This window comes from Barbus barbus, assembly GCF_936440315.1.
Source record: "Barbus barbus genome assembly, chromosome: 15".
In the NCBI taxonomy this organism is placed as follows: domain Eukaryota; kingdom Metazoa; phylum Chordata; class Actinopteri; order Cypriniformes; family Cyprinidae; genus Barbus; species Barbus barbus.
The window spans coordinates 21,480,931-21,508,005 of record NC_136743.1 but is presented as its reverse complement, the minus strand read 5'-3'; the positions used below and the strand labels follow the sequence as shown (position 1 = coordinate 21,508,005).

Here is a 27,075-nt window from a genome sequence, read left to right as displayed (position 1 = left end):
GCACACGAAAGAAAACGCCTGTAACAGCTCTGCATTTGATCAGACATTACAAACCTAGAAGGCATGATCGCCATCACGCCCTCTACACAATATATATGACACCATGTCTGTTTCGTCATATGCCACATTGCATATAAATCTATATTAACATGTAAGAGCAGCGTTGGTTTGTACTTTTCCCCAAGAATTTCTCGTTAAAAATAAATGACGATGAATTGGTAACACGTTTAAGCAGTCCTGCAGATTTTTTTTTTTTTTTTTATTGTTGTTTTTGTTGGACATTAGCCACAATAGATATAGAGAGCAAAAGAAATGACTGAGAAATGATTGTAGTTTATATCTGTCAAGAGCCACCCTGAACAGATAAGATTGGCTTTATGAGGATCAAGTTCAACTTGGTTGCCAGATATCCTCCTCTCATTAGTCCCTGGCAGCAGATTCTCTCCAGTGCTACCTGGGCTAGCAAAGTTCAGGATTAGCTGTTGTCCGATTCGGACTCGGCCTCCCGTAACCAAGTGAAGAAGGCAGTGACGGACTTCAGGGCCACACCCTTCCCCAGCTGCTCCGCCGGGTCTTTGCTGGACTCCCATTTGTAGAAGGCTTCCTCTTTAATCACATCATCATCGTACAACGCGTCGAAAAACATGCGCAGTAAATCTGGGTAAAACAGAGATAAAACTTATTCAGCTGCACTTCCATCAGTGTACTTTGTTGTAAAACAGTAACTTGTATTCAGCAAGGAAGTATTTAATTTATTAAAAGTGGCAGTAAAGACTTTCCCAATATAAAATATTTTTTAAAAGTTTACAAAAGACTTAAATATTATGAAACACTATTTCAAATAAATGCTGTTCTTGAATTCTCTACGCAAAGAATTCTGGGAGATGGGGGGCGGGGGGTGTATTCATTTCCATAGAAATATTACCATCTGTTATCACATTGATAAGGAGCATCTAGTGAGCAGCAAATCAGCATACTAGCATGATTTCTTAAGGATCTGGAGTAAAGGCTGCTGAAAACTCAGCTTTTATCCACCTTTTTCTCAGCTTTTATCCTTTTCTTTTTCTTGTAAAAATGGGCAACGCCTTTTGAAAATTCTATGGGTCTAATGATAGAATACTATCATTAATGCTGAGAAATTACTGAAAAAAACAAAAAAAAGTAGTCCTTTTGGGCATTAAGAATGCAATGTCATCTGTGCATGTGACTGAAAAGGAGGAAGTGTTTATAATAAAAAAAAAAAAAAAACTCACTGGCAGGCTGCTCCATCTGCACCATGAGAGCCTGGAGAGCATAGAGTGCCTGCAGCTCCTTTGTTTCGTCAGAGAGGTACTTCTGCAGCAGCTTGGCCCTTTGGGTAATCTGCTCCGCATCCACCTTGTAGGGGTTCTCACCTATAACAGTTCATTAATGCACACAATTAACATCAAGTACAAGTCAGTGCAAGTTCAGGTCTGAAGTCAAAAATGAGGGAAGTGGATTGCGTCTAATAGATTCACTCACAAATAATGGCAGACTGACACACAGACGTCATCAGGGCCCGCACAAACTGACTGGAGCCCATCTTCTGCTCATCTAGGTTGGCCTTTAAAGGAGAGAAACGCCAGTCATCCCATGAGAATAATGTTATACCCATAATGCAGATCGCTGCAATACCTTAATGTTTGATTAAAGAGCCTTGAATCACAGCCAAAGCGCACACACTCACCTCTACCCAGTCATTGATCCTCTGGTTGTTGGCTTTTTCCTGTAACAACCTGTCCAAATGTTTACTCAGCTGCTCAGCAGTCAGTTCCTTCTCACCGGGCTTCTCAGACTCCTCACCCAGAGTGAACTCCATTTTCTGCAAATATAACATCTTAATGACCTTCAGGCTCACAAAGACATAAGCACAGTGTGTATGTGTGTGCGTATGTATGTATGTAGTACAAATGCATGTAAAATATACAAAAATATTATTGCAGAGGAAAAGAACTTCATGAAACATTTCACGCAAATACATCAAAAAAAAAAAAAAGGTTAATTCTTTTGTGGCGCTGTCAGAAAAAATTTCTTGATGGCAAAGGATCTTCATAAGAATAATATCATGAGAAAGGAGTTATGATGATTACTAAACTTAAAATAATGTATTCTTTTTGGGTACTGCCAGTAAAAACATTTGAGCACAATAATATTTGTGCAGTAATTTATTTATTTTTTTACACATACAGGGCTCGCAAAATTTCTAAATCCCTGGTAGCCCTTCGGGCAGGTACTCTTCAGATTCTGGTAGCCCGAAAATTAATTTAACTAACACAAATAAAATAAAGACCATAAATGTCAACCAAAAACATTTTCAATACACAAATAAAGGAAAGTTTTATTTGACTATTTACAAGGTATCTGCAGAATTCTTTAAGGCAATTTGAAAAATTATTTCTTATACCACTATACGCATTTAAAACAGTCTACGGCCTTAAAAACTCTTCAGTTTAGTTGTATCAAATTTAAGGACCCGTGAGAGCAATGTTCACTAATTGTTTTTCTTGCTGAGCAAAACTTTTCTCTATTGGGCGGACATTTCGGGCACCTGAGCAAAAGCATTCTTTATACCAGACCTGTACAGCACGCGAACAAATAAAGTGTGTAACTTTTAAATTTAATGTGCTATTTATATTTGATTTGACCCTTGATGTAACTAAATGTACATTTTAATTTACCTGAGAAAACATTTTTACTGTACAATACACCGCAGTTCAAAAGTTTGGATCAATAAAGTTTTTTAAAGAAGTTTCTTATGCTCATCAAGGCTGTATCTATTTGATAAAAAAAATATTGAATATTATTTCACAAAATATTGCAATTTAAAATAAATGTTTTCCATTTTAATATACTTTAAAATGTAATTAATTCCTGTGAAGCAAAGCAGTATTTTCAGTGTCCCATGATCCTTCAGAAATCATTTTAATATGCTGATTTTTAATCAATGTTGGAAACAGTTGTACTGCTTTTTTTTTTTTTACCTGTGATATTTTTAAAATATAATAAAAAGTTAAAAAGAACAGTGTTTGGTCAAAATAGATATTTTGTGTTACAATATAAACTATTCAAGGGGGTCAGACATTTTTTCCTTTCTCAAATATACTTTAAAAAAAGTTTAAAGAAAGTTAAAAACTTTATTCAGCAAGGATGTGTTAAATGGATAAAATTGATAGGAAAGACTTCTATTGTAAGAAAATATTTCTATTTTGAATAAATGCTGTTCTTTTAAACTTTATTAAATCAAAGAATCATAGAAAAAAGAAACAGGTTACAAATAAATATTAAGCAGCACAAGTTTCAACGCTGATAATAAATCAGCATATTTGAATGATTTCTGAAGGATCATGGGACACTGAAGACTGGAGTAATGATGCTGACAATTCAGCTTTGATCACAGGAATAAATACTATTTTAAAAGTGAAGGTATTAAAATAGGAAACCAATATTAGAAATTGCAATATTTCCCTATATCACTATTTTTTCTGTATTTTTGAAATGAATACAGCCTTGATGAGCAAGAGACTCTTTTTTGGGTCTATAATATAGGCCTAACATATATTATCAAAACAAACTATTTAAACTGATAGAATAGAATAGAATATAAACTGAAGCAAAACCTAAGCTGAGATCTGTAAGTTAAATATAAAAAACGTGAACGTATGAATTCTTCTATAGCGGTCTAAACATCGTTATGAAGTACAGTTTGTACAATACTCTTGTGTGTGACTGTACATGTTTCAGAGTTTTATTACCATTCTTTGCCCATCCTCCGCTATTTCCAGAACTTTATCAAGCCACTCTTCTTTAATACATGAGGATGTTTTATTTCACATGTCATTGCGTTTGCGTTGTCTCTCGTGTTGAGCGCACCGCAACCATTGAAGTAATCAGTTTCAACAGCGACTCATTTGGTGCATATCATTCTCTTTCTATGAAACCGGTTCTAACTCTGTCGTGACATCAGCTCTATAGCGGTTTGCCCGAGCATTGCTATTCTATAATCCACGCGCGCGCTCAGCTTAGAGGGAACATTGAGCGGGAGCCCTGTATTTAAAGGCAGTGATACATTTTGGTAGCCCGACTGGAAAACGCAATACCCCCGGGACGTCGGGCTAGCGATTTTGCGAGCCCTGATATACATTTCAGAAATGTTGACTGTCAATACAATACAAAACAGCTTTTTGTACCTGCTCTGTAACAAACATATTGACATCCTCATCTTCAGGCAGAAAGTCTTTCCAGCTGAGTCCTGCCTCCAACCACATCACTCCAGCTTTTTTGTGGCTCTGAGAACATTACAGAGTAAAAAAATATTATAATTCTGCAATATGCACAAATATTTCATAAGCATTTGCCAGAGCATGATACTTACCAGTCCTTTGCAGAGAAGGTTAAGTATTTCAACAAGCAAGATTGCTGCTTTGCCCATAGGGAGAAGAGGTTTGGACACTTCCCTGTGGATGATTTAAAAAGGTCAGATGATTTTATTTGATGGTTTATAATCTTTGAAAACCAAGGTTCAGTGCCTAACCTGAAGAGCTGTCCCATGGGGATGCCTCCCTCTTGCAACATGGGTGTGATTATCTCGGCCAAGTAGAGCCAAATATGAGGAATGTCAATGGCCATGTCATCTGCTATCTCCAGAATCTCCTGCAGTCTAGAGTGGGTGAAATCAAACAAAATAAGTGCACAGCCACATAGAAATCATTTATATTGTGTAGAAATCAGTGTTGAAAATCAAAAAGTGGCTAAAATGTTCAAATGTCATTGTGTATCCCTGCCTTACTAATGCACAGAATAATAAACTGCTGAACTATGAACTCACCCCTTGTAGTACTGCTCAGGAGGTAATATTCTAGCACCAACAAGCTTCTGAAACAGCAGGCCCACATGCTCTCTAGCGATGGTGCTGCGCTCCAGTGTGGACTCAACACTGTTCCGTACAAACACAAAGAGCAGCGAGGCGCTGTTCAGCTCCTGCACGCACTGCAATGCCTCCTACAAAAGAGTAACAAGAACAACAATTGAAGATGCCAGGGTGAATTTACAGGTTATTTTCAAAATGTTTTCTGGGTCAATAACATATGGATGTACTGTACATACCGTCATGTCGTTGATGTGGAGATACTCTTCAATGATGGATTTGGATTTCCTGTCCAGCTCTTCCTCACTCAGGGCGGGTTTGGCTTGAACTGGTGGTGGTGGAGCAGGAGCCGACATTGGCTTCACTGAGAAACCCAACAGGTAAAGTGTTGATCAATTTATGGATCGTCAACTCAAAAGATCTGTATTGCCAGTTCTTTCTTTAAGACTATCAACTCTTACCTGTCTCCTTGCTTCTTTCACGCTCTCGACTGCCTCGATCGCGGTTCTCCGTCATGCTGGACACACGGCGTACAGAATCCGGTGGCCCACGACTGTCGCTTCCTCTGCGCTCATCATTTTCACGGCTGAAGCTGCGTTTGGTAATGGCCTGACGGGGTCTGTCGAGACCTCGGTCTCTGTCATCCCGCCTACTATCGAATCGGTCAAAGCGATCTCTGTCTCGGTCACCGCGATCTCTATCGCTACGATCCCTACTGGAACTGTTCCTGCACAGCAAATGTTTAATTAGAACTTGTGTAATTAAGCAGCGTTGATGTTAGTACTCATTTACCCTACAAAACAGCACTACAAAATTACCTTTGAGGCACTCTACGATCAGAGTCAAGTGAGGAGGATGATGATGATGATGGGGGTCCAGACTGCTGCAATGCAGAGAAGCGGTTGAGCGTGCTAGTGGCCGGTCTCCCCTGGTCTGCATCAGATAAAAGGACAGCATTAGACTTGCATTTATCATAAAAAAACACTGACAACCATATGTTTACATTTTCTGAAGAAAATGAGTGATGCTTGCAAAACACGAGCTACGTTGAGTGTGGTTATATGATGTTAAGATTGCTAAGAGTTGTTTCTACAATGTTCTCTGTGGTTAACAACTGGCTCAAGAAAAAGAAATCACAAAGTCTCTAAGTCACTCTGGTTCCTAGATAAGATCTGTGTCCCTCTGTCAATTTTAAGCACTTCTCAAACAGGGGCCCAGTCTTGTGTCTTCATTTATCGGTCTATATTTTTCTTTTTTTGCCAGTATTAACATCCACCACAAAAACATAAGTCTGATTCCAATGAAAAGTGATACCACTTTTCCTAAAGGTATCACTCATGTCCACTGCCTTTATAAACAGCAGAAATTAAAACTAACAGTCTATGACATTAATAAAAAGCTGGACTTCTCTATGCTGTGTGAGGTCCAAGGTAAATAAGACTGGGCGATTGCTCACCTTGATCTCCAGTGGACTTGGCTCCTGTGCCTCCACTGCTCCCTTTACCCCAGCTACCCCATGAGCCCTTTCCTCCCGGGGCCAGCAGCTGGTTGTTGAAATCACCAGGCTGAAGAAAAAAGACAGGAGAAATATGGCTAAGTACATCAAACATTTAAAATCATTCTGCTATGAAAACATGAAAAAATAAAAAAATTAAAAATTAACAACTAAATTTTTAAAGTCAGCTCAAAAAGCTTCACCTTAGTAATTTTACTGAGGCGGCTGGTGTCAATTGGTCTGTTCTTAGTGGATATAGGCACTATGTTCCAGCCCTCATCTTGGGTCTGGCTACCACGGCCCCCAGAGGTGTGCGGCCCACCACGGCCCCCTCGACCCTGACTGGAGTCTTTCTTAGACAGCAGCTGTTGCTGTACTTTGACTTGCTCTCTGTGTTCTTCCATCTCTGCCTCTTTATGGATCTGATCGATGGTTTTGGGACCCAGATCTCCTCTTCTGGGCACCCAGTTGTTCTGTGTGACAGAGACCATATTACACAGTTAAAAGAATGAAGATATAAGTGAGAAGAACTGAAACACACCACATGTCTTAAGAAATGTAAATGAGGTTACTGACAAATACTACAGTGGCCGTTACTAAGAACATTTGCTTAACCAGGCATGTGGTTACCTTTCGGAGGTCCAAAACATCCTGAAGCATGAAGCGGATTCTAGAAGACGTCTTCTTCTCTTTAATGATCTTCTCCATTTGGTGGAAGTACTGATCCATTCGAGGCTGCATACAATAGAGTAACATTAAGTCTAGGGCTGGGCGATATGGCCTAAGAAAAAAATCCCAGATTTGTTTTTACAAAAAGTCCGGTTTACGATTTAAATCGGGTTTTTTTCCCCCCCTACTTAAAATCAATCTGCTGATGACAAAGAAATTGTTCAAAACAAGTTGTTTTGAGTTTCCCTTCTGGGATTTAATCTGGATTTCCCCCTTGGGGTTAAAGTGAAATCAGAAACAACAAGCCAAAAAGACAAGATGGCAGGCCCTGCCATAGTAAAAAGTGCGCTTACTTTTCTTTTTAAGAGCGCGTCAAATAAAAAATAAATTCTGATCAAAAATTAACCTTCCCATTACGAGGTGATATTTGACTCCTTAAAGTGATTTACAGGGAATTTAGTTTTTACCTTTGTAATGGCATTTTTCTAACTTTATTAAAAGCATGTTATCTTTTGTCAAATTCAAAAAAAATATATTAATAAGCCGTTTATTCTTTCTAATTAAAACAACAGAATAAAAACAAGTAGAATAAGATACCAATCAAATGAAATCAGTATTTAAGAAATAAATTTGTACTACAGAGGTGGCACAGTGGCTTGTAGGTGTATTTTCAGATGTTTAATGAGGCTCAGAGGTTGCATAAGTGCAATTAAATTCATAAATTCATGTTGAGGTTAATGTTTTAAATATACAATTTTGAATGTAGAAATATTAAGGCCTGGTTTCACAGACAGGGCTTAGACTAAACCAGGATTAGGCCATAGTTCAATTAGGACATTTAAGTACTTTTAATTAACATGCCTTAGAAAAAAAACATTACTGGTGTGCATCTTGAGACAAAACAAAGGCACTGATATGTTTTAAGATCAATCAGTTCAAGTTTATTTCAGTTGAAACAACTCAGAATTACATTTTAGTCTGGGACTAATCTTAAGCCTTGTCTGTGAAACCGGGGGTAAATGATTTAAAAAACAGAAAAGATACTTAATTAAATTAAAACCACCAGGAGCTGGTGGTATGTCACTGATTTGATTACTGAATCATTCATTTAATTGATTCCTTCGAGCGCTGATTCATTCAGGAATGAAGTAGACTGTTTTATGAATGGGTAATTGAATCATTGAGTCACTAGATTCGTTTAAAAACGCAGTTCATTCACATAAACGAAACACCGCTGTGTTTGAATGGAGATGTGCTGCGGCTTGGCTGGGACTTTGTTTGAAACTATTTTCGTTGATGAAATAGAGCAAAATAAGGCAATTGTGTTGTAGTCAGACAATAGAAGTCATTTAATATTAACTTGTTTAATGAACTGTTGTATTAAATCAATATCACATTTGCAAACTCCCTTAATAATCATTAAAAGCTGTCCCTCATCTTAGTTCATCGCGATCTCACCAAACTCCATTATAATCAACGAAGCTCCTTACACTGTGTAAATAAGAGATTCATGCACTGTCTACACTTCTTTTGTTATGTGATACATTACTCAACACTGCAAAAACACGTAACACGTTAGATACCTTTAAAGCTCCCTCAGCACAATCACAAATATGCTGATCGGGTCAGTCGCACTGGTGCTCCTAAATATTTTTTCATAGTCGCACGCAGTAGTTTTCAGTCGCAAATGGGATCACGAGCGTAGGGACGCACTGAAGTTATTTAACAGTAATCAGTTTTTCCACATGTTCATGGCCGTTGTTTCACAGTTGAAAAGAGACGGGCATCAGAATAGCTGAGACTACAACAACAGACGCTCACATTGACAAGCGCTTGTGAGTGAGAGGGTATGAGACAGCTCAGCTTTGTTATCAATATTTGTTATCAGTCATGACTTAACTGGGAAAAATAGAGCAGACACTGAACATGGTTGAAGCTTTCTAGAGCGCGGGCGGCCCAGCTTCAAATGGAGTAAACTTTGAAAGGCTGCGCGCTCGTGAACAAAAACGAAGTAAAGTTAGGCCTTTATCATCATGATGTCTATCAGCCGTCGGCCAAACCCTATAATATGGCAAACGCGCGGGGGGAGGGCTGAGCTCATTCGGAACTACTGGAGCTCAGAGGGGAGCATCAGCGGATGTTAAAAAGAAAACCGATTTTCATTCAAACAAATCGATGTAAACTACACATTCGAGTTAATCGATAAAATCGATTTATCGCCCAGCCCTAAGTCTGACTGTAACAGTAAACGACTGTCTAAAATGCTATACAGCAGAAAAATATACTACACTCAAAAGAAATGTAGACCTAATACAAGTGTGAAGCTCATATTCTGATGGGCATTTGATTGGTCAATTGCAGCATTCCGCATAAATACAAATGGTGCTTTACCTTGGCCTTCTCAAAGTCTAGATCTTTTCCAATAGTGGAGAGTAGCCGGCAGAGGCACTCTAAGCTCTCCTCATCATGGTTCTTCAAGAGCTTGACAATGCAGTCATGCATGATGGGTTCTGTCAGCATTTTCAGCTTGAACAGCTCTCCGATGAACTTGATGTTTCCAAGCGACCGTCTACGTGCCTTGTCCTTGGCTTCCTCCAGCTCCTCCTTCAGGCGCTGACGCTCTCCCTAAGGTAAAAATAAAACTGCTTTAATTTCAACAGAACTATTTCAAACACCTTGTACCAAGTTGAAAGTTTACAAATGTGGTAAGACGTCACCTCAGAGGCAGCATCCAGCTCTTTCTGTTTCTGCTCAAAGATCTCATCGTCATCCTTGTCCTTTTCAAACTCCTTCTGACAACGATTGAGTAGTAGTTTACGGAAATTCACAGTGACTCCCGGTTTGTCTGAAGTGGGGACTTTAAGCTGGAAAAGCAAATCAGTTACAATATTTCAATTACTTCAGCAATTCAGGTAATTTTGTCATGTGGTAAACAAATTCAAATATACAGATTTATTGCGCACATATCAAACAAGGACAAAAAAGGCTAAATTTAAATCAGTTCATCATATAAATAGTTTGAGTCTCTTCAGAATTTTTAAGATTAAACAGCTTGCTTCATATTGTTTTTTTTAAACAATGTTTTTATTAACTTGCAACATATTTGACAAAAAAGGACTTTCACTCGAGCAACAAATCTTTTGTTTTTTGTCATATGTTTGGAAGATGAACTAAAGTATTATGGATTTGAAACATGAGTTTGACAAGTGGATAATTCACTAAAAGATGAAAAATGATTCTACATTTGCAACCGCAGAAATTACAAATCAATGAAACATATTCCTGACAAACACTATCAAAAGCTCATCAGGTTTCTAAATCAATCAGATTTCTAAACCATCAGAGTACATCAGTGGCCCAGACACGTGGCTCAAATTGGAAGTCATCACTGGAGCCCACACATGCAAGCCTACATACAGCCGAACGTTACTCACCCCCATAAGGCAGCGGCACATGTTGGCATAAGCTACAGAGAAGTTGGGTTCGGAGATGGCTTTCTCGAAGATGAGGTCAATGACACCCTTGAGCCTCTCTTCTGTGTCTATGGTGAGCTCGGTCACCTGCTTCATCAGCTGCTGGAACATCTGTGGCGTGAGCTTGTTAAGGACGCTGCGCACGCGGCGGAACAGATCCTGCGTTTTCGCAGCTTCTGAGTCTTCCTCCTCCTCCTCCTCTCCTCCACGGCCTCGGACTTGTTTCTTCACTGTAGGCGTCCAAGCATTCTCAGCCTGGTTGAGTTCCACATTGTCTTTAAGAGACAAGCTGGTGATGATCTTGGGGTTGCGATTCATTTGGTCTTTGCCTCGACCTGGCTGAGGGCGCCGTGCAGACTGAGAAGAGTGCAACTTTTAAAAATAAGTGATCGATCTCAACATACAGGAACATTACTTTTAACTGAATTTTGAATCGTGAGAGTAAAGAAAGTCAGCTTACCGGTCCTCGCCCTCCTCCGCCAGATGACGGTCTACCCAAGTTAGCGTATGAAGGTGTGAAATCAGGCCCACAGTTCATCAGACTCCTGGGATCCAAGGGCCGCAAGGGGGTTTTATTTGCCTGTTGTACAAACAGCAAAGAGCAAGAGGGTGATTAGAATTTTTAGCAAGAGACAAGTTAAACCTGTTGGGTCCAGATAGAAGCCTCACCTTGTCCAAGACGACATCACTGATGTGTGGCAAACCCTCTGGCTTGTGCATGCTTGCACCAATGAACTGGAAGCCAAGCAGGAATTCTCGATCATATCGTTTCTTCTCCTCTGGGTTGATAGGCTTCCATTGTTCTGCAAAAGGAGAGTGAAGATAAAAAAAAAAAAAAAAGTTGCAAAACAGGCCCACAAACATTTAGAATTTGCCTTGCTCAAGACACACTAAAAATCAATAGTCTTGATACATTATGTACCAGCTTTCAAAGTTTTTTTTTTTTTTGCCTTTTGCTTATATCAATTTAAAAATATTCATTTTATTCACTGCTGAACACAAAATAATGCAATGAAAGTCAATGTTATAAAAGTATGTACTAATGTAAAAAATATTTTATCAAATGCATTAATGTAAATGTATATTTAAAAGTCTGTGGTCAGCGAGACCACTCTTTTCAACACTGATAATACAAAATGTTTCCTGAGCATCAAATTATAGTATATTACTAAATAAAGCATATTAGAATAAGTAGAATAAGAAAATTCAGCTTTGCCATCACAGCTATTAAAGGATTAGTTCACTTTTAAAAACACTTTTGCTGATAATTTACTCACCCCCATGTCATCCAAGATGTCCATGTCTTTCTTTCTTCAGTCGAAAAGAAATTAAGGTTTTTGATGAAAACATTTCTCCATAAAATGGACTTCATTGGGACCCAAACGGTTCAAGGTCAAAATGACAGTTTCAGTGCAGCTTCAAAGGGCTTTAAACAATACAAGACGATGAATAAGGGTCTTATCTAGCGAAACGATCGGTCATTTCAAAAATAAATAAAATAGTTTAAGTTTTATAAGCACAAATGCTCGCCTTGCTCTGTTCTGTGATGCGCGTTCGCGACGTCACGTAATACGCAATGACGTTGAAACGTCACGGTTGACTTAGGCGGAAGTACCGAGTCAGTAGGCTTTTTAATATTAAAACACCCAGGATATGCACACGAAATGGGCCTTTTAAACGATAAACTGACACAAAGACATTTGAATATGTGTATATGGTCCTCCTTCCGCACATTTGTAAACACTGACTCGGTACTTCCGCCTATGTCAACCGTGACCTTTTCAACGTCATTGCGTATTACGTGACTTCGCGAACGCGCATCACAGAACAGAGCAAGGCGAGCATTTGTGCTTATAAAACTTAAACTTTTTTATTTATTTTTGAAATGACCGATCGTTTCGCTAGATAAGACCCTTATTCATCGTCTGGTATCGTTTAAAACCCTTTGAAGCTGCAATGAAACTGTCATTTGGACCTTGAACCGTTTGGGTCCCATTGAAGTTCATTATATGGAGAAATGTTTCATCAAAAACCTTAATTTCTTTTCGACTGAAGAAAGAAAGACATGGACATCTTGGATGACATGAGGGTGGGTAAATTATCAGCAAAAGTTTTTTTAAAAGTGAACTAATCCTTTAAAATCTATAAAAATAGTATATTAATATTTCACAATATTATGGATTTACTGTATTTTTGATAAAAAAATAAATAAATGCAGCCTTGGTGAGAATAAAAGATTATTCGAAAACATTTAAGAAATCTTACTCACTGAAAACTTTTGAACGATAGTCTATTTACAGTAAATTGCCCTTTAAATAACAGTACTCATATTTCTGTAATACATAAAATACGATAAACATTACCGAATGAGATCCAAATAATCTAACTTCTAACCTTCTTTATATTGATACTTCTGTTCCACAGTTTTAGACGCCTCAGGCTCAATATTTTCTATGTCCAGCTTGTCCTCTTTGTCCTCCCATGTTTCGTCTGTCTCTTCAGCTGGTGGGGCAGGGGTTGGAGCAGGGGAAGGCTCTTTCTGAGCAACCTCTGGCTCAGGAGTAGGCTTTTCCTCCTCAGGCTGAAACAGATACAGAAGATTTATAAATGCACAACTGTACTCTTCACAGCAGTCACAGAAGTCCTACTGTAATAAAGACAAGATGTGTCATACTATACAAACCTCTTTGAAGGCATCTAGGACATCTCCTACATCTTTCTTATTCAGATCCTTGATCTTCTTTTTCTTCTTTGGCACGGTTGTTACGGCAGCTAGGAAGAGAGAAACCAAAGTCAAACTTAATCCTGAAAGAGAAAAAAAACAATATGCTAACTGTTCCACAAGAACTTATTTCCCCACCTTGCATAGTCGTTTCCTCAACAGGGCAGACTGTTACAGGAGCAGGCGTCTCCTCTGGTTGTTCCTTCTCTGCTTCCTCTACAGGTGCTTCCACAGCCATAAGGCAGCTCTGTTGGACCTGAGGAACCTCTTGTTCAGCAACTGGATTAGTGGAGCTCTCTGGCTTCACTACTGGAGCCTCTGCAAAGTCCTCAGGCAAACCGTTAAGCAAAGGCTGTTCCTTTGGCTCATCAACGACTGGCTCTGGAAAGGGTGTCTCCGTGGATAGAGGGGTGGTGTCATTCGACACAACCTCACCATCATTAGCTACAGCAGGAGGAGGCTCCACAGGAGTGGAGATGACAGCAGCCAAGCTAGAGTCATCAGATGTGGCCTCTGTTTCGGCCACAGGTTCAGGCTCTTTCTCTTTGGCTACCTCGGACTCCTCTTTCTCAACACCAATAGAAGTTGGCTCCACTGGAGGGGCGTCCTCGGGCTCCTTTTCAACTGGGGCATCAGGGAGTACTGGAGCATCCACACGGTCACCAGTTTGAGGATTTGAAAGTTGGGGATTGTTTGCAGGAGGAGGAGAAGGTGTGAGCGCTGGGGGTATCACCGGGTCTTCTTCTGGAGGAATGGGAATCTTGCTGACAGGTGAAGCAGATCGGATCTCTGGCACAGGTTTAGAGTCAGCTGCTGAAGATGCAACAGGGGCTTGCTCTAGCATCTTTGATGGAGGAGGGGAGGACACAGCTGGAGGAGGAGCCATGGACTTCACTTGATCATCTGAGGATTAAGGACAGGAAACAGTGTACCCAAAATAAGCACACAAAAAAAATAATAAAAAAAAATACACCTGCTGCTTTATCTTTCAAACTGGCCTGGAACACATTCCTGGGGCTGGATTCACAAGGCATTCTTTAGAATTACATTTTTCTTTGCTATTAGTCATTTTCCTTCTCAATTTCTAAAGAATGTTTTTTTATCCTAACAACAAAAACGTTTAGATGATCGGTTTTCTTAAGATTGTTCTAAAGACAAAACTTACAAATTTGAATTCCTGGTAGGAATGTCCCTAAAAATCAGAGTAAATAACTAGGGCCGGGACTTTAACGCGTTAATTTAGATTAATTACACAAAAATAACACGTACAATTTTTTTTACGCATTTTAATCGCACTTATTTTTGCACTGCGGAACGTTTCTCACTGGATGAGTTTCGGCAGACCGATTATACTGGAGCACCAACTAGCGTTCAGACAAAAACAAACCACAGTGAACATGGACAAAGAAGCTGATGAGACCGCTTTGGTTGGCCCTGTGGATGGGAAATTTAAAAATCCATATGAAAAAAAACTTACTTCTCACTGCTCTCAGGTTAAATATTTATATGCGATTAAAATGCGATTAATTTCGATTAATTAATTACAAAGCCTCTAATTAATTAGATTATTTTTTTTAATCGAGTCCCGGCCCTGTAAATAACAAAATTATGTTTGAGTTGTTTTAAACATTAAGTATTACAATATAAAACTACATATCCGTATTACTTATAGGAACGTGAATGAGTACACTGAAGTGACACCACTTATTGAGCGAAACAACAGTCAAGTTATGCATGATGTTTCTCTGAATTTGCAGGCAAATGAATACAACAAAATACTCCATCTTCAGACAGGCACTTTATAAATAATAAAAAAACAACATTAAAAACTAAGGTACTGAGTGCTGAATTCCAGTCATGCTTACTGCAACAAAAGGAAGCACAAAAAGACGGCCTTTGAGGTGTTTTTGATTCTTCAGCAAAAAGTGTCAAAATCGGATAACACCAAAGCCTCTGACATTTTGAACCATGGAAATCACTTACAATTTCCTGATTATTTCCACATTTGTAAGGATGGTGGAAACCCAGACTTTAACGTCAAAAACCTGTATGGGCATTTTCAAGAAAGCACACTCACCAGCTCTGACCACAGCAGCAACAGGCGGAACACTTTCACCATTGGTCTGGACAGGACCTCCCACCTCTGGACCAGCAGTCTGCGTAAGAACAGCAATCCATTAAAAGCAGCATGTAATTTTTGCCATGCTCATGTCATTTTAAACACATGAAGCTATCAACAAACCTGTGGAGGAGTGGGTGTGGAGGTCGTTCTCCCACCAGACATGATCTCTTCAGTAATGTCACGTCCACCTTGGTTGGGGTCACGTATTCTGATCTATAAAGAAACAACTGGTAAGTCTCAGACAAATGGATCAAATTTAAAACACACCAAATGTTTCCACACACCTGTTTGCGCTCTCTCGGTTTGACTGGTCCTGACTGCTGAGGCGGAGCTTGCTGTGGAGGTGGAGCTGGTTGCTGCTGAGGGGGGTTCATCACGAGAGATGTGGCGGACACTGACGTTGGGTACTGCTGTGTTGCAGGATAATAGGCAGCCGCTAAAGAACAAAAAAAAAAAAAACAAAAAAAAAAAAAAAAAAAAAAAGAGAAGATTAGATACCAAAATAAGAGACAGTCAGCTTTAATGGTAGGGGGATACACATGCAAAGTATTCCCCCTCCTGACAAAAACACTTTCTGGTGCACTGGGAAGAACAACACTTCACATCATTCTTGTGATAAATGACTTAATGATAATCACAGATCGATCCCAGAATGTTTGTAGTTGTTTTTTTGTCCAGCACACAGAGTCAAAGGTTAAAGTAGCATCAAAGGGTTACATGTTTCCTTGCCATGTTAAAGCACAACCAGCCAGGCTAAGACACAGACAAGAGGTGTAACAGACACAGCCCTGCGCTTCAGACTCACCAGGATAGCGCTGGGAGGTGAGAGGAGCTCCGTGCAGCGAGAGACGTCCGTTCTCTCTACCTGCACCTCTCCCCCCACCCCCCTGCCTCTCCCTCCCTGCCAGAGAGGGATCTGAACTCAGCCAAAGGAGAAGGGGAGAGAGGCAAGCAAAGAGAGACCGAGGAAGAGACAAAGGTCGAGAGTGAGTAAGAGGAAACAACAAGCAGCAGATATATGTGCTGAACACTGTTAGTGAGGCAATAATATGATCAGACATGAAAGGTAGAACTAGGCATTTAGTGATTAGTTATGACAGGGCTATTATTTAATGTATTTGACTGATCTAACAGTCATAAGTCTAAGGTGAAGTTACAAAATCTATCCAAAACATACACATGCATTTTATAACCCAAAGGGGGGGGGGGGGGGGGGGGGGGGGGGGGTTAAGAAAAAACAGGGTTGGGTGGTTCAAACAAACAGGGGAGGCCCAGAGCAGAGCCTCTTACCATATGTACCGTATTCAGCTGGACTGCTTCCAGGGTAAAAGCCTGCAGAGAACTGCTGTGTTGGCGGCATGTAGGGGGCGCGGTACTACAATAGAAAACAAAGTCGTTGCATGATGCATGAACAGCCTCACAAAAAGTGCACAACTTAGCTATAAAAGAACAATGTGCTACCTGTCCGTGTAGGAAAATGGCATGGCCCTGAGTGTTGGCGAATTGCAACTGCTGCTGGGGAATCATCATAACCTGTGAGGTAGGTTGGTAGACGTGAGCGGGTGCAACAGACCGGGGGGTGCTGCTGGGTGGGGCCCGAGGGGCACTGCCTTGCATGTTGGGCCGGTTAGGGTAGTACGCCTGTTGAGGAAATAAGAGAGACTCAGAAGACACAAGACCAAACTTCACATGTTCTGTTACTTCTTTACTGTTATTACATCCACATCCATGCAAACACGACTACATTTTCAGCTGCCATTACTCTAGTCTTCATTGTCATATGATCTTGAACAGTAGTGTAGAGAATATATTTTAAGATTAATACATTTACATTAATTGACGCTCATTATAATTAACATTATAACAAACAGAAGAGCTGAAGGGTGACATACACTTGCCACATTCATTCTGTAATACTTAACGCCTAGTGAGACCGCACTTTTTCCTTACATGGCATCAATTCACCGCAATAATTATGAATAAACTATTTTCCTTTGTGGTCTTTCACATAAAATCAAAATGACACCATTTTCTTAACACAAATTTCTAGTCTTGTGCAAACTTCATTAGATTAACTTGTAACTTGCTTTTTCTTTAAAATGTTCTTGTACAATTTGACATGCATATATGACAAGAACTCTGGACAGTCTAATTACGTTGGCTGTGGACAAAGGGAGATGAGAGGGCCAGTTACCTGCAGTGACCTGAATCCACCCTTCAGCCACACAAAATAGCAGAAGAAATAGAGTGGAGAGAAGGCGTGAGAGAGAAACACGACAAGAAGCAGCAGTAAACGTTAGCCTTCAGCAGTAAAAGCAAGCTCCCAACATGCAGAGTTAAGAACAGCCTAAGAAATACAGTGCAAGTACAACAAAAGTCAGCGGCACACAGGGAACAAGCTGGCAATGGTGAAAGGATGAGACTCAAAATGGCTATTAAAACGCATGCTGTCTTAAGACTGTTAGGGTTGAGAATTGACAATTCAGAATTATATGATTTCGAAGGTTCAGTTCCATTAACAACACTCAAACATGCATTCTTCTGTGTACGTAGAAACCATTGCATAAAAACAGTATTTTATTATATTCTTCACAATATCACTAAATTTAAAACCTACTGGTTCCAATCGAATTTCAGATTCCAAAATTTGTTTATATGAAGCCAAAGCATGGCAGTCCAATGCTCATATTTGTTTACATGTATTGATAAAACTCCAGCACACACATAGTGCCCAGCCATCATGTTATGAACTGAAGAAAGCATCGCTATAATGTCACTGGAGCTATGGCAAGTGTAATTGATTTTGATGACATATCCAAAAAGACAGAAGAAGAGTCAATGTCAGAAGTAAATATTAAATATACCAGTTTGTAATATATAAATAAACATACATGTGCATAAGAAATTGGGAAGTGTTTATATTCCACATTGATCGGATTATTTCAGGTCTATATCACCCCTTTCAACCCAACTGAAATTTCATTCGGCTTGAGGTGTTTATAAGGCGGCTTTACAGTCCGAATCACCCATCAATCCAATTACTTGTGGATTTGGTTGAATGTAAAATTAACTTGGTTGCATGCAACAAAGCAAGCATTTAGAACCACCAGTAACTAATAAGCCAGTTATAAATAAAAATAAAAATAAATAATAATAATCATCATCAATCAGAAAGACTGATTGGTTTGAAACAGTCTTAAAGGGGTCAATATGATGCGATTTCAAATTTTCCTTTCTCTTTGGAGTGTTACAAGCTGTTTGTGCATAGATCAGATCCCTAAAGTTGCAAAGACTAAAGTCTCAAAACCAAAGAGACATCCTATATAAAAATAAAAAAATAAAAAAAAGACTCGACCACGCCCCCCTAAAACGGCTACTTCACGGTGTGGGGAAATTTGCAAAACACCACCCAAAAGTATACGCAATGAAAGGCGGCGGAACTTTTATTCTCGCTCTTTTATGTAGTATTGTTGCTGCCGCCGGCGCCCTGTCGAGGAGACGCTATTTCTCGTTGTGAAAGCGAACGTACTTTGTTTGACCTTCCAAAAGGACATAACTAGAAATCTGTGGGTAAGTTGCATTTACAACACTGTTCCAGAACTGTTCAACCCAAATATTTGACTGTTTTATGGAGGACTATTTCCTGAAGCTGGAAGAGTAGCCTACAATGCTGGCTTGCACAAAGGCTGTTTCTATAATGTGGAGCAATTCCAACTTTGCAAGGACAGTCTGGTGCTTCTGACTCACAGCCTATAAGAATGTTTTGTTATTTAAAGAATTTGCCACTGACGATTCAAACGTTTTGAGCTGTGTAGAGTAGTGCTTGTTGTTTGACGTTTCTCCGATCACAAATGCAGACATTGTATCATTTACGTGGCGCAATACGGCATCACAATACGGTAAGGGGCGTAACATTTCCGTCTCACGCTTGAGGTATTCAGCCAATCACAACGCACTGGATAGCTGGTCAATCAGAGCACGCCTCGCTTCTCAGAACGATGAGCTTTGTAAAAATCGGAGCATTTCAGAAAGGTGGGGCATAGAGGAGCAACAATAATTTACAGTATGTGGAAAATGTGTTTTTTTTTTTACTTAAACTGCATAAAAACATTGCATTACACCAAAAACACAAAATGATGTTCTTTTTTTAGCAACGTCATATGACCCCTTTAATTCCCAACCCTATTAACAATGGTAATGAAAACACAGAAAGACCAGCGAAAGCAGCACCTAAATGCAAGAAAACCTGCAGCTTATTACAGACTAGTTTTGTGTGGGGGGGTATGTACAGACAGAAGACTTTGGAAATTAAGCAGGCTCCAGTTTATGAAAATTGGTAGTACCTGTTGGTGTAAAGCACGAGGCCCTGGTGCAAACTGGGAGGAAAGTAAAGAGTAAAAGGTCAAAGTTGAGATGCAAAAAGGAGGCGGACTCTGCCACACGTGCAGTTTTTCCTCAAACACAAGCAGGAATTAGGACATCTAGCTAAGCTACAAAACACACAGAAAGCTTTGTCGGTCGTGGAGAGTTTCATAGCTTGAAGATGGTGTACCTGTCTGGGTTGCGGTGCAATGTTCATTTGTGGAGATGGCCCGGGAAAAACAACAGAGGAAGGCTGACCTGGGGGATAGGCAGTCTGTGGAACAAATGGAAACACAGATATTGTTAAAAGAGACTCAAATATGCTTGATCATGATTGCAGGTTTCGCCGATTCCGCTTTCACCTGTGTCAGTCCTGGCGATTGGGCGGGGTGGGGAACAGCAGGGGATCCTGTTAAAGGCTGAGGTGGTTTATTCATTTCCTGTGGTTCTGCATGAGGGGGCCTCACACTTGCCTGCCAAACTAATGAATCAGGAAAACATGATTTTATGATTAATAATCACATAACCAACCATATTTTTAATATAGAAAGATTGAACTTTATAATGCCAACTAATCAATTAATTTTACAGCCATGTAAGTGAAGTATACAATAATGCATGTCCTACATAATTTGTGAAAATCATACCTCTAAATTAGTATTATGAATCTCTGGGGTATCGAAAAGCCCTCAGGGTGAGTCCTTGTGTAGTGTGTTAGCAATTCACCCTGGAGAGAAATAAGAGGCAATTAGTTTAATATTGCACTGAAAAAAAAATTACTAGCATCAGTTATTCAGTTAACAGGGTAGAAATGCTCATCACAACCAAAATCAGATCTCGTAGTCAAGTTCTGTATTGTAATATAGGTACGACAAGAATATGATCTATCCTGTGAATATTGTATGCAAATACAATTCAAAAACTTGATGTAAAAAAAAAAAAAAAAAAAAAAAAAAATCTTGATTTGTTAGACTAAAGTAACTTTTTAAAATGTAAACACGGTAGTCAAACTGTAACCACACCCATCTGTTTTTTGCAGAGTGGGACTAACAAACTTGGACAATGCAATCATAGCTCAGTTTCATTCAACAAACGAAAATCAAGCTACAATCAGCCTCATGATGTACAATGTGTAATCCTTCAAATATTTTATTAGGTCACAAGCTATAGTTCAAACGTCACCAAGGCTTTTAGTTTTTTTTTGTTTTTTTTTACCAAAAAGTTTAATATATTTATCAAGCTCAAAGCTTCAGTGTCATATGATTGGAAATCATTCTAATATGATTCAGAAATCATTCTAATATAATTTGGTACTAAATCAACATTTCTTATAAAGGTTTAAAACAGTTGTGTTGCATATGTTTATGGAAACCATGACATTTTTTCCAGGATTCTTTGGCCCCGTTTACACTAGTGCGTTTTCGTTTAAAAAAAAAAATGAACACCTATCTAACTATTGCTACAGTTACACCTATCATTTACACTACTCCGGCGTTTCAAGGTCGAAAACATACTTTTGAAAAAGCTGCAGACCCCGCTTTAGTTTGAAAACTCCGGGATTGTGTTTCTATGTAAACGGAGCAAAACGGAGACTTTTGAAAATGATGGCATGGCTGCCCACATTCGCACTGCATATCCTTGATGACCATGTTAACAATAACATCATACTCATTGTTGTACCCATAGATATATATAAAACGCAATTTTAAAAAGAAAACGCACTAGTGTAAACAGGGCCTTTGATGAAAAGAAAGTTCTAAAGAACAGCATTTATTTAGAATAGAAATCTTTTATAACATTAGAAATGTATACTGTCACTGATCAAATTAATGCATCAGTGTGGAACAGAAGTATTACATTTTTAAAAAAATTAAAAAAATGCAACCCCAAACTTGTGAACAGTAGTGAAGTAACAGTAGCGACAGACTATGCACAAGGGTAGGAAACATTCCACAACTAGCACTATTCATCTTTAAACACTTCAAAGAACAAATTTCAGCTGCACCAACAACAAGGAACCAAGTTCAATCAGTGACAAACATCTGAATGTCAAACATGACGGCAGCAAAGACTGGAACTATAAGATGCACCAATTACGCTGTAGCAACGTACACTACCTGATTACACTCGCAGAATGGCCTGAATGAATGCTCTCTGCGAGCAAGTAAAGAACGGGTGGGGGTCTTCTAGTGTCAATTGAGATAAGACCACACCACACCCTTAAGATCTCAAACACACAGAGCCAGACTGGGCATTTAACACAATCTCTCAGCATGGGGAAGCTGCAGGAGAGCAGCTGGAGAGCTCAGACCATGGGTTATAGAGATGTAGGCTCTTCATTCTGGGAGTGTAGTCTGCCCCCTGTGACCCTCACACAATAGGGCAGGACTTACAATCCAGCTCTGTGATTTTGATCCCAACAGATGGCAACCAATAAACACCCTCAGACCCTCTCAAAAAGTCCTGACTTTCTGGCAGAGGGCAGACGGGGGAGGCGAGCGATTCTGGGGAACTGAAGCACGTGGGGAATGTGCTTCCTTCAAAGGGAACACGAGAGCCTTTGACAGACCACCAAGGCAAAACTACTTATGAATTTCTTTCTCAAAAGGGAAAAAAATGGGGACAATGGGTCAGAAAGGCATTGGTGTCATGGGTGTAACTAAAGTAGGACATAGAAAACCTAGCCATTGGATGTGGACATCCAGATGAAGTGTGTGTGGGGTGGTGGGGGGAGGGAACACCAGGCTCGAGTTCTAGAGTTATGATCAATGCATTTGGGAGAACTGGTAAGACACCAGTTTTTCCCATACATTGATTTATTTGTGGTGCAGGGCTCCAGACAAAAAAAAAAAAAATCGAGTAAGGAGCCATTGGCTCCTATAAAAGAAAAACTTAGGCGCCAAATAATTTTTTTAGGTGCCACAGAATAAAAGTGGTTTATTTTATTATTATCATTTTATTTTTCCCCCCTATTTTAACATTTCAATCATTTTGTCATGTGTTTATGTCTTATCTTTTCTAGGCTTTATCAGCATTTTACTCCATCTTTTAGATGATCAGGTCGACCGGGGAACTAAGGTTCACTTAAAGTGTGAATTAAATGTCTTTTACAACTTGAAATATACAGTCACAAAGAATTGTTCGTTACACAGAATCTGTACCAATATCACGGACCATAAGCATCACTTGGCAACTGAGTGCAGTGCATTCTATAAATGTTGTCACGTCTTTCACACATTCAGTCTGTTTTTCTTCATTAGTAAAATGCAATTTTATAGGAGTTGAATCATGTACAACAGAATAAGTAAAAATATTAATATGCAACAGCGCATAAATATAGCAAAACGTTCCTCTTTATAGTTATTTTTCTAGCTGACTGATGAGTTTATGGACACTGAGTGGTTATTCTGAGGTAAATTAGATTAGATTAGATTCAACTTTATTGTCATTTATGCAGAGTACAAGTACAGAGCTAATGAAATGCAGTTAGCATCTAACCAGAAGTGCAAGAATAGTGTTTTATATACATATAAGTGCAGAGTAAGTGAAGATATGATTTACAGAATATACAGTGGAATTGCTATATACAGTATTGAGCAGAGACAGAATATAAAATAGGAATGCAATGTAGGGATTGTATGTACATATGAACAGAGCAATGTAGATTATATAGATTACAGATTATATATACACATTATGAACAGAAAGAAACGTGAGAACAGTGGTAATAAATAAATACAGCTGGATGAGTGTGCAAAGTATTGATAGAACAATGTATTCTATGCAAAATAGCAGTAGTGCAATATTTTAGAAATAGTTTACTGTGCTTGTACAGTAACAACTTTAGACAGTTTATAGTGTAATGACTTTGACAATGTGCAGTCTGTGCAAAATATGAGTAGTGCAAATGCATGTGTGTAAAGTACTGTGACCAGTGCAGTAATAAGCAGGTGCAGGTTAGATTGGTGGTGTGGCGTTCAGAAGTGTCACAGCTTCGGGGAAGAAGCTCTTCCTGAGCCTACTAGTGCGAGAGCGTAGGCACCTGTAACGCCTGCCGGATGGAAGGAGGGTGAAAAGTCCTCCTTCCATCCGGCAGGCGTTACAGGTGCCTACGCTCTCGCACTAGTAGGCTCAGGAAGAGCTTCATCCCCGAAGCTGTGACACTTCTGAACGCCACACCACCAATCTAACCCGCACCTGCATTGTAAATGTATTACAATGCAATGTTTACAAGCTTTATACATTTCCTCAGTTTGAAACACTGAATGAGCTTTTACATAAAACATTTCAGTAAGTTGTACTATAGGCTCTCTTATTGCCTACCTTTTGATCATGTTCATTTCATACTATAGTAGTAAATCGAAATATATAATGGGTTCACTTGCTGCTTTAACTGAGGTGCTAAAGAGATCGCGCCTGAGCATTAAGTGCGACACTCTCCGCTCGCGCGATCTGGACGCATACACGGACCGTGTGGACGCGGGGTACTGGTGTTTATATTACCGAAAGTGTGCGCTTGTGGTCCGTATTAAAGAGCACCCAAACCGTTATTGACTAATTATAAAGTAAACAAACAACTCTCCCGCTTAGCTTAGATATCACTGCTTTGCTTACTGTGTGGGAGACTTGCTGATATCGTGTTTGGTCTCGTTCTGCATCGCGTATCTTGTCCGTGTTGGCGCTTGCATGGCCATTTGTTGTGAAAAAATAAGGAAAGTGTGTCCAGCTAAATTAAATTAGTATTTTGTTAGACGGGTATAAAAAAAAATCTTAGTTTACCGCGGCAGCCGTCGCGTGAAGGCCTCCTTGTATGAAGACCGAAGAGTGTAAAGACCATCGACACTACCGTGCGACTCCACCGGACAGGAACACCGGATACAAGTATCACTTTTTATTTATCCTCTTTCCTACTAGTACTTGTTTCACTTCTGTTTCAGTTTGTTTTCTAATCATTTCTTGCTATGTGTAAGTTGTGGTTTTTTAGCATGCGTGTTTGGCAGTGGTTTTTTTTTTTTAAGGATTACTGAAACTACTGTCATTTGATTTGTATTTGACATTTATTTTAATTTTAGTTAAATTGTGTCTGTATAGGTCTTTATTAAGTTTTTATGGGTCTTTTAATTTGTGTTATTTTAATACTTCAACAAACTAAATGGAAATGAAATATTTATATTGAATTTATAAATGTGTGTATACATACATACTATACACAAACATACATGCATACACACATATGACCCTGGACCACAAAACCAGTCTTAAGTCGCTGGGGTATATTTGTAGCAATAGCCAAAAATACATTGTAAGGGTCAAAATGTATTTTTCTTTTATGCCAAAAATCATTAGGACATTAAGTAAAGATCACGTTCCATGAAGATATTTTGTAAATTTCCTACTGTAAATATCAAAATTTAATTTGATTAGTAATATGCATTGCTAAGAACTTCATTTGGACAACTTTAAAGCCGATTTTCTCAGTATTTTGAGTTTTTTGCACCCTCAGATTCCAGATTTTCAAATAGTTGCATCTCGGCCAAATATTGTCCGATCCTAACATCAACGGAACGCTTATTTATTCAGCTTTCAGATAATATATAAATCTCAATTTGGAAAAAAATCGACACTTATGACTGGTTTTGTGGTCCAGGGTCACAACTCTGATGCTCTCTGCAACAACCATTACCTTTAATGATTGTCACAGCCCTATTTCACATTGAAAAATGAACAGTCATTTACTCACCCTCAAGTTTGCTCCCATCATAAATTACTTTCTTTTGCATAACTAATTGCATCCACTGCATCTTTTTCCACACAATGAAAGTGAACGGTAACAGAAACCTGCCAAACTGCTTTACATTTTGTTATCCACAGAAAAAAGTGGGTGAATATACAATGAAAGTCCATTTTGGGGTTTAACTACAGCTTTAAGCAACCAAACCCACTATGGTGGTTCATATGACAGAGCCACGAGGAAATAAATTAACCAAACAGGCTGATTCAATTGTGAAATCCTTCATATATTCTGAAACTTCAACATCCAAATAGCTTTAAACTCATTGCAAAAAAAAAAACACCGGTTCAGCTGGGGAAAAAAATAAACCACTAGGGTAACATTTTCCAAATGTTGAGTTTAGTGCACGCTGGGTTCCCAGAAGCTGCTCCTACAGACGTGTCACAGAGCAGCCATGATGCACTGCCGGCGAGGCTAACAGAGCTAGCTCCATGTGGCGCTGACTCCACTTTCCATACCACAACAACATCGTTTTATTTCCAAACCAAGATTTAACGACCTCAACACGCCATATAGCGAAAACCCACCTCGACAGTCATCTGAGAAAACTATCCAATCAAGCCGGGCCCAAAGCAAATGTGAAGGGAAGAGTCGATTTCACCGCACTAGCGTGTTAGCTACCCCCCCCCGCCCTCCTCTCTAAATCAATGACCCGCTGAAAGCCGACGGTCCGGTTCGTTTACAGTATCGTAACACAAAGGTAAAGTCGAGTTTGTTGAGGAAAAAACCCGGTCAAACTTATTCTAGCGTGCGCGTGCCGACGTTACTTCTAGCTTAAACGTCACAGGAGACATTTAACGGTCACAAATGATCCTCAAATACCAGAAAACAAGCCATCCACTGAAGATAGGCCAAGTCAACCTCAGCGGGACAAAACTGTGCCGAGTCTGTATGTTCCCCAAATTTCAGAGAACAGATTCCCAGAAATACGAGCAATATGAATGTGTGAAACTGAAAAAAGCGAAGTAAAGCCTCAGAAACACATAACCGGGTCATCAGGGAGGACAATAACCAGTGAAAAGTTCAAAGAAAAGCGTTTGATGCAGAACATGTTTGATAGGGGAGCACACATCAGCATTAAACCCGGGGTGAGGATCAATCTAGGCCCGCTTGGCCGCGGCGACGGTCGGTTTAGAGGCGGCTAGCAGAGTTAGCAGAGAGGCAGCATTACTCACCGGCGCCGCGGACAAACCAGAAAACTTCAGGACAAGACTTCGGCGTGTTTCTCGAAAGTTTGTTTTTTGTTACTAACAGAGGGCTGCTTATTTCCACAGGGATATTTGGGTTGATCAGGTGAGAAGTGTTGGCTAGCTGCTGACACTTTAGGTTTAAATCCCATGTAGCGTGCAAAGGGGGAAAAACAATAAATACAGTTTCCAGATGTTACTACTGATAGAGATGATGCCCCCAGGACAGGCCTCTTGACTGGAGGTCCATGTTTAAGGCGCGGATGGTGACGGATTGCCGGTAAATTGATCGCACTTCTCTTAATAACCGCGATTAGAACAGAGCCATGGTGCTTCAGCGCTTCTCCCCTTGAGCCCGCAGAACCGGAC

General features: G+C 39.6%; 1 protein-coding gene across 8 annotated transcripts; it reads right to left on the bottom strand.

Moving 5' to 3' along the window:
- Positions 1–242: 242 nt before the first annotated feature.
- Positions 243–27,075, bottom strand: LOC306881366 (eukaryotic translation initiation factor 4 gamma 1-like). 8 transcript variants are annotated; one of them, XM_079435438.1, is made up of 33 exons: positions 26,695–27,075; positions 20,376–20,455; positions 20,091–20,209; positions 19,919–20,002; positions 19,710–19,742; positions 16,828–17,007; positions 16,657–16,741; positions 16,172–16,282; positions 15,651–15,802; positions 15,487–15,579; positions 15,322–15,400; positions 13,383–14,147; positions 13,206–13,294; positions 12,917–13,103; positions 11,192–11,325; positions 10,983–11,102; positions 10,484–10,879; positions 9,767–9,913; positions 9,441–9,674; positions 7,011–7,115; positions 6,584–6,853; positions 6,342–6,450; positions 5,704–5,818; positions 5,347–5,612; positions 5,125–5,249; positions 4,847–5,019; positions 4,553–4,678; positions 4,394–4,475; positions 4,209–4,307; positions 1,709–1,843; positions 1,504–1,585; positions 1,254–1,394; positions 243–657 (listed from the first exon to the last, which is right to left on the bottom strand). In XM_079435438.1, exons 3-33 carry the CDS (start codon positions 20,163–20,165, stop codon positions 476–478), a joined length of 4,974 nt encoding a protein of 1,657 aa, XP_079291564.1. In that variant the 5' UTR covers positions 20,166–20,209; positions 20,376–20,455; positions 26,695–27,075; the 3' UTR covers positions 243–475. The 8 variants fall into 8 exon arrangements, with proteins under 8 accessions (XP_079291564.1, XP_079291565.1, XP_079291568.1 ...); XM_079435439.1 differs by having other exon boundaries at positions 16,666–16,741; XM_079435442.1 differs by lacking the exon at positions 16,172–16,282.